At 35.0% G+C, this 19,745-nt stretch overlaps 2 protein-coding genes across 6 annotated transcripts; one reads left to right on the forward strand and one right to left on the reverse strand.

Annotated features, from left to right (window-relative positions):
- Nucleotides 1-1,656: 1,656 nt before the first annotated feature.
- LOC107476283 (nuclear pore complex protein NUP160) lies at nt 1,657-12,075 on the forward strand. Of its 5 annotated transcripts, XR_001589656.3 has the most exons (28): nt 1,657-1,963; nt 2,223-2,355; nt 2,601-2,868; nt 3,216-3,276; nt 3,423-3,565; nt 3,786-3,871; nt 4,232-4,336; nt 4,422-4,516; nt 4,779-4,899; nt 5,104-5,286; nt 5,391-5,580; nt 5,749-6,281; nt 6,515-6,677; nt 6,976-7,247; nt 7,674-7,861; nt 8,304-8,380; nt 8,475-8,806; nt 9,149-9,217; nt 9,300-9,618; nt 9,905-10,033; nt 10,175-10,283; nt 10,516-10,587; nt 10,701-10,824; nt 10,915-11,022; nt 11,190-11,330; nt 11,499-11,672; nt 11,753-11,905; nt 12,009-12,075. XR_001589656.3 is itself a non-coding variant. In XM_016096079.3 (27 exons), exons 1-27 carry the CDS (start codon nt 1,758-1,760, stop codon nt 11,792-11,794), a joined length of 4,443 nt encoding a protein of 1,480 aa, XP_015951565.1. In that variant the 5' UTR covers nt 1,657-1,757; the 3' UTR covers nt 11,795-11,962. The 5 variants fall into 5 exon arrangements, 4 of the variants coding, with proteins under 4 accessions (XP_015951565.1, XP_015951567.1, XP_015951569.1 ...); XM_016096079.3 differs by lacking the exon at nt 12,009-12,075 and having other exon boundaries at nt 11,753-11,962; XM_016096081.3 differs by lacking the exon at nt 12,009-12,075 and having other exon boundaries at nt 9,908-10,033; nt 11,753-11,962.
- Nucleotides 12,076-12,899: 824 nt separating this feature from the next.
- On the reverse strand, nt 12,900-14,540 carry LOC107476284 (uncharacterized). The gene is made up of 4 exons (XM_016096085.3): nt 14,337-14,540; nt 14,151-14,256; nt 13,840-13,902; nt 12,900-13,139 (listed from the first exon to the last, which is right to left on the reverse strand). Exons 1-4 carry the CDS (start codon nt 14,419-14,421, stop codon nt 13,037-13,039), a joined length of 357 nt encoding a protein of 118 aa, XP_015951571.1. The 5' UTR covers nt 14,422-14,540; the 3' UTR covers nt 12,900-13,036.
- Nucleotides 14,541-19,745: the final 5,205 nt, after the last annotated feature.

Consider the following 19,745-nt stretch of genomic DNA (forward strand, 5'->3'; position numbering starts at 1 on the left):
TAATTGTGGCACAAACATGCATGACATTAAAGATGCATATAATATATAAGAATTGTGAGAATCAGACAAGGATCTAAATGTGGGAAGAGTTGTGGACAAGAGTGGGACAAAATGTAAAAGAAGTAAAGGGATGAGAAAATGACAGAGCAAAATGGGACAGTGTTATCCGTTATTATGTGGAGGGTCCATACATTGGTGATTGGTCATTGTGTTTAAAAGTATCATGAATTTTGATTGGTTCAAAGTAGCACTATGTTACTCCAAACTCCAAAGTCTGGTGAATGCTTTCACCTCTTGTAGTAATAAGATCATTTCCAATGGTGTATTTTTAGAGTATTACTTTTGATACTTTTAAAAAATGAATTGATTTAGAATTAAAATTTGTATTAGATTTGATTAATGAATGAAACCGATATCACTTTTATGGAGAATCAATAAAATTTTACCACTCATATAATTATGTGAATAAAATAATTAAAAATAATATAAAATTTTAATTGAATTAAAACTAAATATTAGGAAAATTATTTTTACTTTTAATTTTAAATCATTATTATAACAAATAGTCCTACAAATATTTATGTATCATTGTATAGGACTCAAAAAAATAAAACAAAATTGAAATTAGCATTAGAGATGCTCTAATATATCTATTTCATATTTTATGCCATGATCCACGTAACAAACTATCAAGATAATAATGGTTTAATTTTTTATACAATTATCTAATTAGACTCATATTTTATGTGTTTTCTTTAATAGGTGAATTTAAAAATTAGTTATTTTACTAATATTAATATGATAATATATAATTAATTAGAGTCTCCACATCCGAACAATTTTGGCATTCAAGTTCATCCAAGCAACTTTAAATCATGAGTTTTTACTATTTTCTTCATTCCTCACGCTTATTCTCTTCTTCTTCTCTTCTCCCTCGCGCTTCTTCTTATTCGCATGCTAGTTTAGTCTTCTTCTTTGTGTTCTTAAGATGCAGTAGGTGAGGAGTAAGAGTTTTAAATTGTGCAGAGCAGATCGAACATGTTATTATGGTGAAACAATTGTATAGTACTAAATGAATGTAACATTATCCATTATATAAATTCAAATTCGAATAGCTTTCGGTATATTCATGGTGAAACAATTGTATAGTACTGAATGAACGAAACATAATCCATTATATAAAATCAAATTCAAACACCTTTCTGCATAATGAACCGAACACGTACTCATGGTGAAACAATTGTATAGTACTTAATGAACGAAACATAATCCATTATATAAAATCAAATTCGAAACACCTGGAGAAGGAGGAGGAGAACCAGAATAAGAATCTGCGTGCGCGAAGGAGGAGGAAGTATATGTGAATTTGAAAGAAGAAGAAGATGACTCATGTATTTGAAAGAAGAAGAAGCGGGGAGATAAAGCACGTGTAATGATGCTCTTTTAATGAGAGTAATTTTTGTTAGTATTAGACCTACTTGAATAAAATTTAGATAAAAAAATACTTGAATATCACAATGTAAAATGTGTAGTATAGCCCAAATATATTATAATTTTTTTTTTTACATTGACAATATATGATAATTAGTATGGATAAAAAAGTTAATTTATTCTTTATTGGTGGTTTTTAATGTTTTTCTTTCTGAGCGCCAACTCTATTGTACTGTTCTTCCTGCAGCTTAGCTTAGTAGAACCCTACACTGAGAAAAAACCCTTCTTTTTTTAAGGGTTTTTGCTTCTTAGCTTCGAATTTCAAAATGGGAACTGATTCCACTCTCGCCGGCAAGGAAGTCCCCATCATCGGAACCGACGTCTTTCGGTGGATCGAACTCTCCGTCCCTTCTTCCTCCTCCAACATCCCCAGCGCCGTCGACGGCACCAACGCCACCACAATTGCTCCTCCCACCGTTGACGACCGCGCTTCCTGCTTCGTCCTCGAAGATCCTTCAGCTTATCTAATTTGGTTCGATATCTCTTTCAATTTTGCTATTTGCATTTCAAAGTTAGATAATTTCAGTAACAAGTAGTACCAACGTTCTTCGTGGAGAAAAAAAGGTTCTGCAATTTACGCATTTGCATTAATTAATCTCAGTTAGTTAGGGTAGTTTCTGAGCTTGTTAGCATTGGTTAGAGTTAGTTAGGGTAGCTATAGAGTTTGTTAGCAATTGGTTAGAGTTAGTTAAAAGGATTCTGTCTCATTGTCGATCTCATAATGTACACAGGAGAATCCACAAGTTGCAGCCTCATGCTCTTGAGCTTCTTGAGCTCAATGCTTCGAAGGAATTACCCAAAGCCGGTCTCAGATTCATATTCCCTTACCAGCTTTGTCCATTTGCATTCGTCTGCAAAAATGAGGTTGCTTAAACTATTCACTGCACTTGTTATGTTTATTTCGCCTGAATGAGCTTTTGGATTATGTAAAGAAAGCATAATGTGAACATAATTAGTCTCCGCATCTGCGTGATAGGAGAAGCATCTAGAGAGCTTCTTCATTTTCTAATTCTTCTATGTTGAATGTGTTTTTTTTATAAGCTTATTCAAATTCTCTATTTACCTGTAATTTAATTTGGTAGTTGTGTTTTTCTTTCTTTTGGATGCAGATTAGTAGGAATTCTAGGTTTCCTTACTTGTTATATGTGTTGACTGTGACTGGGGTGGCCTATCTTTTGAAAATTCGGAATGTTTCGGCTTATGCATCGAGTGCCCTCTTCCCAGCAGAGGATCTTTTCGAGCTTAATGTGTGCGATTATGTTTCTAATCATGTGCCGATAACTGCTGTTACTGCAACGGCTGGGTGTGTTGTTGTTGGCAGAAGTGATGGTTCTGTGTGCTGTTTCCGCCTTGGCGTGATTGACACAAGTGCTCCTGGTATGATTAACTTGGCTTGGCAACTTGATCTCCAGTTACTGTTACCATGTGTATGTTACTGTGTGTATGCTACTATGCTTCTTCCCTTTTCTCTGACCTTTCATAGTAAACCATACTTGTGTAATTCTCAAATTTCTCCAAGAACTTGAGGCTGCATTTTGGTGCAACTTTCAGTTTGCGTGGGCTGGTTGTGTGTTGTTTGTTGGTGGATTAGGGAATAGAGATGGTTTCAACTATGTTGCAACATAAGCATGGCTTTGATAATGTGAAATTTCTCTATTTGAAATTTGCCTGCTATTGATTTATCATTTCCTAATGGTTTGTGATGAATATGTTTTCCTTTAAAGGTTTTGTGCATGAGCTGAGAGATGAAGCTGGAGTCAGCCGTTTGTGGGGTTTGATGTCACGGTATTATTGTTTTAAATTCTAATAATAAATAGGCAAAATACTATATATAATATCACTTATGTTAGTTTTCTTTTGGAATTTCAGTTTATTCCCCTCCCTGCTCCCATGTCCTGAACTGTAATGTATTTGTTAAACATGTCTTCCAGGGGTAAAATGGTGGGTGCTGTACAGGACATGGAAATATCTGAGTTACATGGGAAAAGGTTTGTGTTTGTGCTTCATTCAGATGGGACATTACGAATTTGGGATCTTTCATCTCATAGCAGGGTCTTTAATCATACCGTAACAGGTATTTACTGTATATCAAATCTAGCTCCAACTTGTATGCTTTTCATATTTATGTTACGCCTTGGATGTGGGGATTGGAAATGGTAAGCATCATCTCATTTGTGCAATATATCGCATACAATTGATCATTGCCTTTCTTTAGTATCATGCACTACCGCATTCTTGTGTTTACTTGTATGCTCAAAATGACAGATTTGCTCTTCACTGACTTTGTTATGTAGGTGCTACCTTTCGAAGGTTATGGGTGGGTCAATTTGACCCTGATTCAAGTACAATTCCTCTGTCAATTTTATACAAACACGGTTTGGTATGTAACTGAAGACATTCTGTTTTCTGTTGCTCTTTTTTCTTTGTTGCTCCATATCTTTTGTGCCCCCCCCCTCTCTTTTCCCAGTTAAGATTAAATGATTCTTCCATTATGAACTTTGGTTGCATTCGGCAAATATTGTTTAATGTTTATACAATGCATATTGTCTTAAATACAGATTGATGTCTGAAGGATTTGTTTCATACCTGGAGTTGTGGAAAAAAAAATGGAGTTTCATTTAAAAGATTGTAACATCATTTGCAGTATCAGCTACTTTGTTGATGTAAATATCAATATTATACTCTAATATGCTATCTTGTATTGCTTCCTTTTGTAACTGGTTTTTTTGGGATTGTGAAGGATGAAGAGTTGGAGATGATTTCTTTACATAGTATCCGATATAATTTTGGGGAGAGAAATGTTTTTTCTATGGATCCTTCAGTGCAAAATATCACCTTGGAGGAGGTAATCCACTGGACTTAAGCTGCTTGATTGGATGACGTTTTTTTACCCCTTGCTCTGGATGTGAGACTGCTTTAGTTTTGTGCAGGGACAATGCCTTGACGTTAAAATAACACTGGATAAGATATGGATATTGAAAGATGATGAATTGGTTTCACACATGTTAACAACAAACGTTGAGGAGTAAGTAACATTCTCTTTGTTCATGCCAAGCTGTTCAGCTGATAAATTTTTATATTAGTTATAGTATAAACTTGGTATTATCTCTCCAGTTGTATCTGTATTTTATGAAAGAAAGCAGTTTGTGTAAAATATGATATTAGCTACACTTTTGCCAATTGGTATTTGATAGTGGTCTTGACTCTTACTTTATATAAATCTAGCCTGGATATTAATGAGGGTGAAGTGGTTCTTCTTGCTTAATTGTTATCCTATGTCTTGTCAGGGTAGAAGCATTTTCTTATGCTTTACAAGAAGAAGTTGTTGCTGATCAGCTGTTTCAAAGTTCAGAACATCAAGCAGATGAAATCTTGCAAATTGCATGTTCAATATTTTCATCTTCAAAGGTATTAGGTTAGATCATCTTTAATTTTTCTCGGGTCCTTTTAGTTTTCAGGAAGTCAAGGTTCTAATGTAACATGTAAGTGTTGTTTGCTATCATGCTAGGAGTTCTCGTATGTTCAAGATAGCACTTGGTGCTTTCACGTTTTTTTTTTGGGGTTATTATCCATGATTTTGAAGAGGATGACTTAATTATTTCTTTTATACAGGAGGATGTTGTGCCATTTATATCTTCTATATTCCTGCGCAAACTGCTTCTTCCTGGGGTGCATCATAATGCTGCTTTGCATGCAACACTTGCTGAATATAGCAGGCATTTGCCTGAATCTGACTTACAAGCATTAACTGCTGATGGACTAAAACAGGAGGTTCTGTCACTCATTGAACATGAGGTCATCATTCTTGTATCTATTTAATCTCTCTTTTGGTATTTATCCTTTCTTTAGTTTTGAGAAGAGCATGTTATGGTAAACTGACAAGATTGATACTATTGTAGGTTGGTTCTGAAAAGCTGTCCATACTGCATTCTTGGAAATGTTTTCTGACCCGCTATTTCCACAATTGGTGCAAGAACAATGCAATATATGGCTTGCTTGTTGATTCTTCAACTGATGCTGTTGGTTTAATCAGAAAAAGTTCGGTTTCAATTTTTCGGTCTTTGGAAGATATTGAGCGGATTGTAGAAGGTAACTAATAATTATGGATACCTCTAGTCTCTAATCTATCTTCTCTCTTTCAGAATTCTTGTATTAAAAATAGTTTTTTTTTTTAAATGGTACTTTCTTATATTATTCTGTACATTGTTTTCGTATGCTTTCCTTGAAAAAATGTTGAGCTTTTTCCATAACATGTAGGGTCTTCAGATGAAGTTGGTGAGCTCACAGGCCTTGTGGATTTACTTGATGATGATCTTGAATGTGAAATTCTGGTCGAATTACTTAGATGTGTTATGAGTTTCAGCCAACAGTTGGGCAAAACTGCATCCTCTATTTTTTATGAATCAGTTTTAACTGCACCAGTGATTTCATCTGAAGACATTGTTCACTGTATAGTGAAGATTCTGGAAACTGGATCTTGTATATCAGGGCCCAATGAGAAGGAGCTTATAGATCACAAAAGCTTGAGAAAACTTTCTGCTGAAATGTTCTTATCTCTTCAAAGCTTGTACAGAAAGGCTTCTGCATGGAGCAGAATTTTAAATGTAATTCAGGGTTTCTTGAAATTTTTGGTTCCACAGAAAATAATACAAAATTTTGATACTGAAGTGTCATCAAATATAAACTCCTCCATTATAGTGCATACTACTTATCAGATTTCGAAAGTGATGTTTGAATCTGCCTGGGATTTCCTTCTATTTTTAAGTTATCTGGTGGACATCGGTGGTCAGGTGAGTTTTCCATGTGTAGACATTGATTTTCTTATTGTAAAATCAGTTAATTGAAACAGTTACGTAATTACATAATATAGCAGTTTTTCAATTGTAATATTTGTGGAGTACCTGGGCAGCCAAGGTCATGTACCATGTTTACATCTAGTTTTAATTCTGCAAAGAATTTAGTTTGTATTTTTTAGTGAATTGTTACTACAACTTTGGTTTCATCTTAACTTTATATAATACAGGTCCACTTGTCACATGATGATATCACCAAAATACAACTTGAGATAGTTCCAATGCTTCAAGAAATTATTTTTGAATGGCTAATCATCAACTTCTTTGCCATCACACCATCTGCACCAGCTACAACTGAGGACTTCAATTCTAAACTTTCATCATTACATATAGGTTCGATTTATTTTTAATTTTTAAATCTTTAATCATTACACATGCCAATATATTAAGGTTGACATGAATTACTCATCCTTAAGGTGACAGACTCACAAGATCACCCCCACTCCCAAAATGAGAAGAAATAGAAATTGAAACTTTTTTAAATTGACTTCCCAAAAGCATGCTTTCATTGTGAAATCAATAATATCTAGACTAGTGTCCCTTTCCTGACTTGTGAGATGAAATATCACAAAACAAGTGAGACTTTATATACTGCTGATATTGTGTGTTAATAAGTTTGGTCATGATGCAGATTGCAACACGGGGAAACAATTATGGAATGAGAAGCTTGGTAGACGCGACTTTACATTGGCTTTTATATTGCTGCTAAATGTTAGAAGTTCATCAACAGACCATGGCCACCTTTTAAAAAGATTTCCAAATATGCAGAGCTTTGTTAACAGGATGAGAGACTTTATCAGTTGGATCATATGGGGCCAGTCTGGTGGATCATCTAATTTCCTGAGTCGTTCAATTGATCTTGCATTTATCCTTTTCAAGCATGGCCAGTATGAGGCTGCTGAGGTCATTTACTTGCCTGGTTTTCTTCTTAGAATGGACATTATTTTGACTTTGTTGTGCTATTAAGAAATTCATTTTATTTTATTTTTGGAACATCTAGCCCTTTTTTATTATTTATTTTAATTTTTTAGTTTTTAAAGTAAAACCTCTTAAAAGGGATATTTAGAGGTAACATTTTTAGTTTCTAAATTTTCCTTTTTGGTAACATGATTAAACTATAAAATATATTTTAAATATTACATCTAAATATCATGAATTAGATTTTAATTCTTTTAAAGATCTGTTAAAAATTGTAACCTTTTCTTCTTTTTTTTTTAAATAAAAAAGGGGCTCATCAAAATCTCATCCTTTATATTTTATTAGTTTTTTGTACCCTTTTAGTATCTTTACTGAAGGAATACTATATTTCAATTTCATATATTTCAACAGCAATTGCTCATGATGGCGGAAGCACATCTTCTAAAGGAGAAGACATCCCAAAGTATTCAAGAATCTGATGGTGGATGGTGCATACGCCAACATCTTCTAGGATGCTGCCTCCTTGCACAGGTGCAGTGTGGATTGCATACAACACAGAAGGACAACAAGGTTTTTGATGCCATTCGCTGTTTCTTCAGGTGCAATAGTTCACATTTGAAATATTTGTTTCTATTATTTGGATGATCCAGACTTGCATAAAATGATTTTCTTATTTTTCATAAAATGAAATGGTATTGGAAACTTTTATGACATCCGATACTATAGAAGTGACTACAACTTCCCCCTTTTTTTTTTTTCTTTGACAAATATGGTAATCATATATATTTAAAATCAACTATATGTTTGGGAAAATTCAGTCCTCAAATTTTAAGGAGAGCAAGGAGTAATAACTTCTTTGGCTTAAGGGGGAAGATATGAACATGTATGCACCTTCATTTTAAATATCTGAAGCACCTTTGAGGAAAATTCAGCATTTGGAGCAATCAGTCTCCATTGATAGTAGTATTGAAGTCCTCTGCATATATGCTTTTGGTTGCTTAAAATTGTGTCCTGATGCTATTTGTTGGTGTTTTAATTCAGATCTTCATCTGGAAATGGTGCATCCGAGGCTTTGCAGAGTTTGTCTGAAGATGTCGGAATTCCGTATCTTGGTTTTAGTGAGTATCTTTATCTCTAAATTCCAAAGGTCTTCATCAAGCAGATAATCTTAGAACTATTTTTTTCTTATCAATTCGTATGCTTTCTATGCAGGTGGTTGTGCATCAACGGCTGCTTGGAAGCTTCAATACTATCAATGGGCTATGCAGTTATTTGAACGATATAGTATTAGTGAAGGTGCTTGCCAGTTTGCTCTTGCTGCACTTGAACAAGTTGATGAAGCTATGAAAGATGAGAATAACCCGGTTAATGGATCCATTACAACCACAAGGGGCCGACTATGGGCGAATGTCTTCATATTTGCATTAGACCTTGGTCGCTATTATGATGCTTATTGTGCAATAGTTTCAAATCCAGATGAGGAGAGCAAATACATCTGCTTGAGGCGTTTCATAATTGTTCTTTACGAACAAGGTGCTATAAAGGTTGGAATTCGGATGAACTGTGAATTTTCTGCTTTTCCTTTGTTAATTGGCTTCTATTTGTTTACCTAAAGAACTTAAGATGATGCAGAAGATACACCGAGATAGATGTGGAATTTTCCATTTTAGAACAATATTTTTTTGGCCATATCCTCACAGGTAGATATAGGTTTGTTTAATTATTTACTTTTAGTGAAGCCTTAGATCATATTATTGAAGATGCACTCTGAAACAAGCCTCTGCCTAACATGAGAAAGCTTTTGTGCATTGTAATGTTTATACTTTCTGTTTTGCATATTCTCTTTAGAATCTTCGCCCAATCTTTTTCGTTTTTGCTCTTCACAGATTCTTTGTAGCAATAAACTTCCCCTTATTGGGCTAGTGGAAAAGGTAGAGCAAGAGCTTGCTTGGAAGGTATGCTTTGATCGGGCAGATTGAATGATGTAAATTTTGCAGTTCTCTTCCATCCATAGAATGTTTACTGTGTAATATGCAGGCTGAACGATCAGATATTTCTGCAAAGCCAAACTTGTACAAGTTGCTCTATGCATTTCAAATGCATCAGCATAATTGGCGACGAGCAGCAAATTACATGTATATGTATTCAACTCGTTTGAGAACTGAAGCTGCTTCAAAAGATTACCAAGGCAGTTCATTGATGTTGCAAGAGAGGCTGAATGCACTCTCCGCTGCTATCAATTCACTACACCTTGTTCATCCTGCATATGCCTGGATTGATCCACCAGCTAATGGAAGTTCTCTTCTTGGTGAACATTACCCAAGTAAGAAAGCTAAAAGAATACCTGAAGATCATTGTAAGTAGCTTTACAACCAAAGTTGTGGTGCTAGTTTGAATTCATCACTTGTTTCATATTTCTAGCTGAATGAAATATGTGGGGTCATTCCTGATAACCTCATTGAGTTGTTGGGTAGCTTTTCTTTTTTAGTGTTTTGTTTTTGTTTTTTCTTTACTTCAGTTTCCTTTCTTCATCTAAACTCCTACTTATTAACTTCTGTATTAATGCTTTCTTGTAAAAAACTAAATATTGTTTCCAGTGTTGCTTGCAGTTTTAGTGATATCATTTTCTAACTTTGCTGCAGCAGCTGATAATGATGCTGAGCCTGAAAGGTGGCAGTCTTGTATTGATGTTGAAAAACTCGAGAATGAGTTTGTGCTAACTTCAGCAGAGTATAAGCTATCGCTGGTAAATGTCAAGTGGACATTTTCTGGTTAGTATACTTTCTCATTCTTTAGCTTTATGTGAAGCATATGATCATTGTAAGGTTTGCCTAATAATATGAGGTTTCAATACTGTTTGTTTTTGTTAGATATCAATTTGAACGATGTTTCCCCTTTTCGTTTTTCTTTAGGCAAAGATGGAGCCCTATCAGATTTGGCTGAACTTCTTGTCAACAATAATTTGTATGATATGGCCTTCACGATCCTTCTCAGATTTTTCAAGGGTTCAGCACTGAAGAGGTGGACATACGCACTTAAGTTGCATTTTATTTTATTTTGTTTTTTTTTTTTTGCGAGTAAAGGGAGGATGTCAAATGAGAGGAGCAAATATTAACTCTTTATATCATCCATGTATATTCAAGATTGAAACTCATGACTTTCTTTATACGATGTTTTAAACCTTGAAAAACCCATATTCAATTTTTTGTGTGTATTGCTATACTTATATATGTAACATTGGTTTCTGTTTTAGGGAATTGGAAAGAGTTTTATCTGCTATTTCATTGAGATGCTGTCTTGATAAAGTAGAATCTACTTGGGTTGAGTAAGATAACCTAACCATCCTTTTTTTGGCACTTTTTTTTGGCACATACAGTATCTTATTTATTTCTGCTTATTCTGCATTGTATAATCTATTCATGTTTTGGATGATTTCAGGGAACATGGCCAGTTAGTGACGTCTTCTAAGCTTGAGATGGTTGTCCATGGTTCACCTGTTACACATCACACAACTCCACAAACTGACGGTAGTAGTTGCTGGGCAACTCTGAAGATTTACCTTGTATGCACATTGAAAACTTGTGGTCTGTTCAAATATATTTTTCTGTCTCCATGTTTCAACCTTTCTTTTGGAACTGCTCCTAAATTGCAGGAAAAATATAAGGAATTTCATGGGAGATTGCCTGTTATTGTTGCCGAAACTCTTCTACGTGCAGATCCTCAGATTGAATTGCCCCTTTGGCTGGTTCAGTTGTTCAAGGTGATATTCTCAGCTGAATTTGTAGTCACTGATTGCTCGTATCAAAATCTTGTTGTGCAAAATGCACTACATAAATTCTGTTTTCAAAACTACCTAAACATCCCCACATGAATATCTGTTCATAAATTTCTCTGATTTTATTGTGATATTCACTTCACTTATGACAGGAGGGACAAAAGGAAAGGATGTCCGGTATGAGTGGCCGGGAGTCAAATCCTGCATCTTTATTTCAGCTTTATGTTAGCTATGGTCGATATACAGAAGCTACTAATCTTTTGCTCGAGTGCATACAATCGTTTGCTTCAGTGGTAAATTAATCTTTTCTGTTATTTATGGAAAGTACTAGCGGTAGTATGTCAAACTTGTATGATTAGGCGCTATGATTGCTTAATTTAATTGGTAATTACTATTTTATCCTCAATTTTGATGGCATGATGCTAATGATATCGTTTTCGACTAATGTAAACCTTCTGCAGAGGCCAGCGGATATTATTAGAAGGAAAAGATCCTTTGCTGCTTGGTTCCCATACACGACAATCGAGCGCCTACTATACCAACTTGAGGAATTGACTAGAAAGGGTCACATGGTAGAACAATGCGACAAGCTCAAAAGGATGCTTCTCAGTTCTTTGCAAAACCATCTAAAGACAGTAAGCCCATGTCTTTTCGATATTTTTTGTTTTTCTACTAGGCACTGAATTTTCTTCTCTTATTCTTCTCTGCTTTTCAGCTAAAGGTGGACTCAGAAGATGCAATTTCTGTATCTTCATGATTACTAGCTTGTTGGTTAGTGGTTACCAGATGCTGTAAAGGGTAGCGATACAAGTATATTCACTATTTCTTTTTTATGACACTTCCTAAAGATGATTACCTCTGTTAACTGGTCTGTCTTTACGCTTATGCCTTTGGTGGTTTCCTTTTCTTTTTGTTCCTTGCACTATGGTCTATAGTTCTTTCCTATGAATTACAATTTCTCTCTTGAACAGACGCGTAATCCAGCAAATAGAGCGTTGACACAATGCTCCAATGTTATGGATGAAGTCATGGCAGAAAGAGGATGATATACAAAACCGATATTGTCATCTTACCGCAGGAACAGAAGCGATTAACTATAAGATGATAATTGCCTCATCTAACTGTAAATTTGGCAGTAATAATCCATGTCCAATGCATACATGTCTAAAACTTTGTACGTGTATTATAATCAAGACATATTTAACTGTGGGTTAGCTCGGCACAATCTCGGTTTGACTAATTGTAGGAAAATTTTCACCAGAGAATGAAGAGTGAATGATTGTACATCCTTTTTTGTTTCTCATGCTTTCGGTATGCATTGGATTATTGGAATGATCCCTTTAACATCAATGACCGAGCCATTAAATGTAAGACAATAAGAAATTCTCGCGAGTGGCGAAAGGAGACTATACCTTACGATTCTGAAAATACTGAAATTAACGAATAGCATGTGTTTGCCGTAACTTGACATGACTAGTGTTAAATCAGCGTTATATTTTCAACAAAGTTACATATACTTCTGATGGTTACACAATTATGCGTTTTATTTGTATGTCGCTTATATCTTCGTCTACAGGAAAATCGTGAATAAGATTGTCAAATAAATTGTCAGTTCGTCACTGCACAAAATAAGATGAAATCTTACGTTCACGGGCAAGCAATATAGGGAAGATGATTTGATTAATCCAAGAATATTCGTATTTTTCAACAATTACCTATTAAAATTTAAAAATAGTTAAATGATATTAAATTATTGGACAAATGTGACCAAAGCCAGTATAGTCAAATCGCTTTGGTAACATTCCGGATGATACATCTTTGTGGTTAACAATGAAAATACAACGCGCTAAAATAACAACCTATGCAGAAACGAGAATAAGCATTATAATATATTGGTAGAAATAAGATAACATCTATAGCATCATAACATATCAACTTAGCATCCAATCTCATTACAAAAGGCTCAAAATTTGTATAATCAATTTGTCCCAAAAATAAGTTACATAGACATCAACTTTGGTCCATTGTCTGGCATTCCCATTCCAGCAGCTAGTTCAGCATCAAGTTGAGTATGAGGTGCAGGACCCATCATTTGTTTTACACTGCACAAACAATCAACACCAGAAAGAATAAACTATCATTCCTACCAATAATAGTTCAAAATGCTGACAAAGGTGGAGACTCATATAGAGTTATCTTCATGTGAAGTTAATAGCTGGAAACCGTTAGATAATTTAATATATTTGATTAAATTGTCATCTAATGGTTCTCAACTATTAAGACAAGTGCATGTGAGCTTCCACCTCTAACAAATCTACCTAAATGAACGAGACTAACTTTGTACTCACAAAAGATGAGTAAACTACAATTTTTACTAGTAGATAGATTTGTTGGCGTTCTAAATTTTCATGGATAGAAATTGTAGTTTACTCTATCAGAAACGATATCATTCAAAGCACACCAATTTATAGAATGTTTGAAAGCTGGTAGCATTATTGTTTTTGCATATACCATGGTCATCAATATAGGGAAAGCTGAACTATGTGTGTATGTGTGTGTAATAGTATATACACTAACGTAGGTGAGCATTAATCAAAGTCATTCAGCTGATTAAACACACTCATACAGAACAGAACAGAACAGAACACTTCAAAGCAAGAGTAGTACAAAACCTAAAAGCAATAATTCAATCTAATCACCATAACCATTACTACAAAAGGGGATTCTTCACCAGTGAATAATAGGATTCTTCCCAAATCAAAGGATGCAAAGAATAGGAAAACACATGCAAAAGTATCATACCGCTTCTTGTGTTTTTTGGTCTTAAAATGCTCATCCCTCACAGCTACATTGGAAAAATACCGACTGCATATTATATCAAAAGAGTAACTATACTTCAGCATCCTTAACAAATAAACATGACAATATAAAACAAGTAAAACGTGAATTGATGAACAACAAAGAATTTCTTATTCACTTTCCCATCGATCTGATAGCGAAGTGTTCTACTAGCAATTCGACCCCAGATAATAAAATAAACAAAGTTGCAAACTTTGAAGTGAAAAACATTAAACAACATGAAAAAAGCAAGTATAATGGAATTAGTTACAGACTCGCAGTGAAGGCAATAGTACTGTCCCATCCCAGGCAAATCTTCATCAACAGGTAAAGGTCTCTCTTCATCAGCCTTGTTTAGCTGATCGTAAACCATGTCATCACGTTTTCAATTGTCAAAGAATAACAACGAAAATCGAATTTCGGAAATAAAAATCGAACAAAAAAATTAAAAAAAAGGATATCTTTGATGAGGAATTTGGTGCGGCGTGCGGTTTTGTGAGAGTATCTCCTTTTCTTGACGCTCCTGTGCGGACATTTACCCCCCATTTTTGGCGTTCCTGAATTGCTCTAGGGTTTTTGAAGCTGAGTTCCTCTTCCACACCCTGCCTGAGAATTAGGGTTTTTTGTTTTCCCTTTTTTTAAGTCTTCAACATCTTTAACACACTGTTAAGTTTAAACGACACCGTTTCGTTTATTTTGGTTAGGGTTTAAATGTTTAATACTTACTTTATTAATGTTTGCCTTAAAAGAAAAGCTTTACCTTATTGTAATGTATCTTAGTGCCTCAATAAAAGTCTTGAACTCTATTCTTATTTGGGTGAGGATGGAATGTCTCGATAAATCATGCTAGTAATAAAATATATCTTTTAAATATTTTTTAATAATTATTAAATAATTTTTTTATTTATTACTCATACCCCGTCTTGTGTGGACTGTAAGCAGCGTTTATGAGGTATCTTTTGTCTTTGGCTGACTTAAAACGAGCCATGAAATTTACAGCCATGTGTCTGATACAGTAAGCATAGAACGCTCTAAGAGGATGCCAACCACTATCATCGGAGCTGAAGGTGGCCTTGATGGCCTGCGATCTGTCGGAGATAACCAGCAGGCCGTCTTGTGAGGTGACACGGCGTCTCAGATTAGTAAGGAAGAATGACCATGATTCGGTGCTCTCGGACTCGACAATGGCAAAAGCAATAGGTAGGATGTTGCTGTTGCTGTCTTGTGCCACCGCAATAAGCAACACTCCACTGTATCTACCATATATATGCGTGACGTCGACGGAAACAAACGGCTTGCAATGCTTGAACGCCTCAACACATGATGGAAAAGCCCAAAATGCTTTGTCGAACATGCTATAGTCGCGGACTAAAAGGTGTTCATCGTAGTACGGTCCGGCCCGTAGAGCACAAATGGTTCCAGGAAAACAACTCTGCAGTGCCTGAAGCAGTTTCGGCACCTTGTTGTATGACTCTTCCCAATTCCCGTAGATCTGTGCAATTGCCTTCTGCTTCGCCATCCACATCTTTCTGTAGGAGGATTTGAAGTGATAGCTCGCTCAGACCGCACCTTGCAGCACGGTAATGCTGACAGAGGGGTTGGATTGTATCAACGGCAATATGATCTTGCAGATGAGACTGCTATCCAACTGACGATGGTCTTTGGACATGATGGGTGCTAAACAACTGTGTGCTCCACCAACCCTCCGAATCTCCCTAACACAATAAAACAGTATTGGTTCAGCCATATCTCAAACCTACTTAATATATTGCACAGAAGTATTCAAAAGTACAATTACAGTTCAACTTACCAGTATTCGAGGTTCTACCGAAGGGCCACACGGAGGCTCCATTGACTCCCATTCGCAGCTTGACGGCACTGCACATGGTACTTTAATCGATCCAATGCGAATACTGTAGTTCTTCACACCCTGCAGCACTGCATCTTGGCATTTGAACATATGGCCGACCCGAAACTCTACCTCACCGTCTAGGTTATAATCCTCTTCTCCCGTGTCAAAAAACGGAGTCCTCTCATGCATGGAGTCCAGATCCAAACTATAATAGTGGCTTGGTAATGCCGATAGCACCGGAATTGGGTGAGGTGGAAGCAAGACATGGCGCACCACAGTCTGGGCGGGCGTCTCCACTACAAACTCCTCTTCATCGTCCCCTTCAAAAGAATCATTGTCAGCACTATCTGCCACGTATTCTTCGTCTGACTCCTCGTTGCCCTCCTTCGCCTCGTCTATTGGAATGGCCACATGAATGGGTGGTGGTGCGAGAGGTCGGTTGTCCTGTACATAGGTCGAGTGTACAGAACCACCATGACCAACATCTCCAACCTCGGCAGAAAGCTCCATCACCTGTTCCGCCATGATCCTCCCATGGATGTTAAACATGAGTCGCACATGCTCGTCCCCTAGAAGCCAAAATAGTCAAAATTGGAAAACTCCATTACCCATGGGTGCCAGCAACCTATACCCCACCCTTCCAACCTCCCTCGTTTCTGTACCACCTATGTTGTTCAATATCAAACTCTTCAACTCCGACAACGTACTTACACGCTGAGTGCGCAACAGTATCGGATTCTCACATTCAAATATCACCCAGTTGTTGCCATATCTCATACGACAATTGGGATAAACACACAACTATGTATACGTTGTAACTGGCCATTGTTGCCTTGTTTTTGTGAGAAAAACGAGACAGAATAAGATATGAAATGTGTGTGGAGAATGCCAAGGGTTACACATCCTTTTATGATCGTTGAAAATTTGTCTTCTTGTATCTCATTTACACTGTAAACGAAATACGTGCAAAGGTATTGTGATAAGTTCATTTCATTTTTTATAATGTTATTGTTTATATCATTTTATGAAGGATATGTTGTTTTCTTATGTCTTTTTATCTAATAAATACTATAACATTATTGCTTCTTTCTATATAATTGTCCTGAGTCTAAAATTGTAAAAATCGAATCGGTCAATAAACTGATAGAGTTAGAAGTTTAAAGAGTTAAAGGTTTAACTGGAGTTGAATTGGATATAATAAAATAGTATTATTTGACCTAATCCCAAGGCTAATCATATTTTTCGTTACATGAATCAAGTCTCACCATCAATTGCATATATATAATTGAGATTCAGTCATTATTGTGAGTGTGATCATTAATAATGCATAGTGTGGTGGAAGACAAGGATTTGCTAACGGAAATCCTTCTCCGGTTGGCGGTTAAAGACTTGCTCCGATACAAATGCGTGTGCAAAAAATGGTTGTCTCTGATCTCCGAGTCCCAGTTTTGTAATCGGCACACCCTTGGACTATGCCACAATCACAAACTTTATGCATCTGGAAACTGGAATGTTACTCCAAGAAACAGAGGATTGCCTCATCCTTAAGAAGGCTCGCATAACCCCATTCAGCAATAACAGCAACAACAGGTTCACCTACCTCCATGTTCATAATGAGTTCGATGGACTACTTTACTATCGTATTCTTCAATCATGCAATGGTCTACTACTCTGGGATATGTTAGTGTTGCAAGTGTGAGAAGTGTTAAAGTTAGTCTCACATCAAAGAAAGCAAGGAAGAGTGAGGAGTTTATAAGATGAGAGACTCATTTACTTGACACCTTAAGGTTTTGAGTTGGATGTGGTGTCTTCTCATCTTATGTTCTCTTACTCGATTCTTCTTCGAAGTATCTCCGGTTGTCGAGAGCTCTCTATGTTCGGCCCAACAAAGTTATTTTTATATAAGCAATCCATCAACCAGTCATTGTGTTCGTATAGACCAATTTGGCTATGAATTTCATCCAAATTTTTCTAATCCAGTTCTTGTCTTTGAACCTTGGAAATCTTCTCACTATAAAATTATCTTTTTCGCTAAAGTCGTAGAACTCGCAACCAATAAGATGAAGATGAATGTTTATTCATCAGACACGGGTTCTTGGAGCAAAGTTGATGTTCTTACTTTTCCAAATGATATTCGGTACTTCTGTAAGAATGGTGTTTACTGCAATGGTGCTATACATTGGTACGATGTTGTTGATGATCAAAGTAAAGTGTATTTCGATATTGATTGTGCAAAAGAATGATGACCCGTTAAAGTTAATTTATGGTATTTGGGAGTTAAAAAAAGATTACAGTGAATGGATTGTTAGATTTCATGTAGATCTAACTACTTTCGAAGCAGGTACTTTTGATGTTGATGCATTTGATGTTGTTAGGCAACCACCAAATGATGAACACGAACAGGAAGATTCAATACTTGCAATTCTAATAATTAATCGTACAAAATTAGTGGCTTATAATTTGAAGGATCATAGCTCGAGAATTCTCTATGAAGAAGATAGATTCTATCCACCAAGTTTTCATCATCACTACTTTGAGACTTTGACAAGTATTCTACCGAGTTATTAGTAATATAGAATAATAAGATTTTATTTTATTTTTTTCTTTTTCAGTTTTTCCATGCTGGGAAGATAGGTTGATGCACCTCATTCTATTTGGTGAAGTTTTAATGTTTTATTTTCTTGGATATGTTTTGTTATTTTGATATACTTCGATAGGATACCATAAGATTGAGTTCTTTTACCGGAATAGTCTAAAAATTAAAGAAATATTAAATCTATTGGATGTATTTGTTTTAACCTTTTTTTTATTATTATTATAATAAAAGACGGATTAAATGAATAATTTGAAGGATATGATAATTGGGTTTTTTAGGCAACATGAAGAGATGGCGTTTCGGGCTTCACATTTTTTGGGTAATTATAGTAAGATTTTTGCTTTTTTATTGAACTACAAGTTTCAACAACTTACACTTTTCAGCCCAAAATTTTTTTTTTTGTTAATGTTGGAAAAAAAAATAATGAATGTAAATATGAGAACCGTAAACCAATTTAGATTGGCCTAATTATTATTAGTTTATGAGTTCATTTAACTAAGTATTGAATATTTGAATTTTGTTTTGTCTATATAGAATTTCGTTTAACAGCAAACTCTTAAATAAAATTTTAATTAATAACGAATTAGTTATGAGCAATGTTAGGGAATCAAAAGAATATTAGCCAAAAATCAGCCAAATATTTTTGGGTGAATCCAAAATTTCTACGAGTTAATATATATGGATGTTTCTTCTGCTAAGTATAAGAATGTTTCTTTTTTGGGCAATTATAGTAAAATTTTTGTTTTCAGCCCAAAAAAGAACTAATGTTTTGTTAACGTTGGAAAAAGAAAATCGATGAATGTAAAATATGAGAACCGTAAACCAATTTAGATCGGCCTAATTATTAGTTTATTAGTCTATTTAACTAAATATTAGATATTCAAATTTTATTTTATATATATATATATATGTAATAATTTATTGACTAACAATAAATTCTTAAATAAAATTCTAATTAATGACAAATTAGTCATTGATTTATCAGTTAGACATTATCGTGAGAAAAAAAATACAAAATTTGTATTTAATGAATATTCCGAATGTATTAAAAAAATAAAAATATAATCAAATGTTTATCAGGAGGATTAGGTATATTGAAAGGTAAGGAAAATGCTAGAAATGACAAAACATATATAAAAAGTTGGTTTATAAAGTATTATAAAATTTTGAAGAAGCACTTTTTGATTTTGACCCATGTTACACATTTTTATTGAGGAAGAGTATAGAGTATAATCACGTACATCACAATCAGCATATGATGAAATATTATGAAAATTGAAACAACATAACGGTTTCCTGGAAGTGTGATTTGGTTCATTTTCATTAAGACACAAACCATCATTGTGTCCAGCTTCTCAGAATCTGCTTATTCTGTTATCATAACTTCCATTCCTAATAGACAAATTTTACTTTTATTTTAGT

This window comes from Arachis duranensis, chromosome 2, assembly GCF_000817695.3.
Source record: "Arachis duranensis cultivar V14167 chromosome 2, aradu.V14167.gnm2.J7QH, whole genome shotgun sequence".
Taxonomy (NCBI): domain Eukaryota; kingdom Viridiplantae; phylum Streptophyta; class Magnoliopsida; order Fabales; family Fabaceae; genus Arachis; species Arachis duranensis.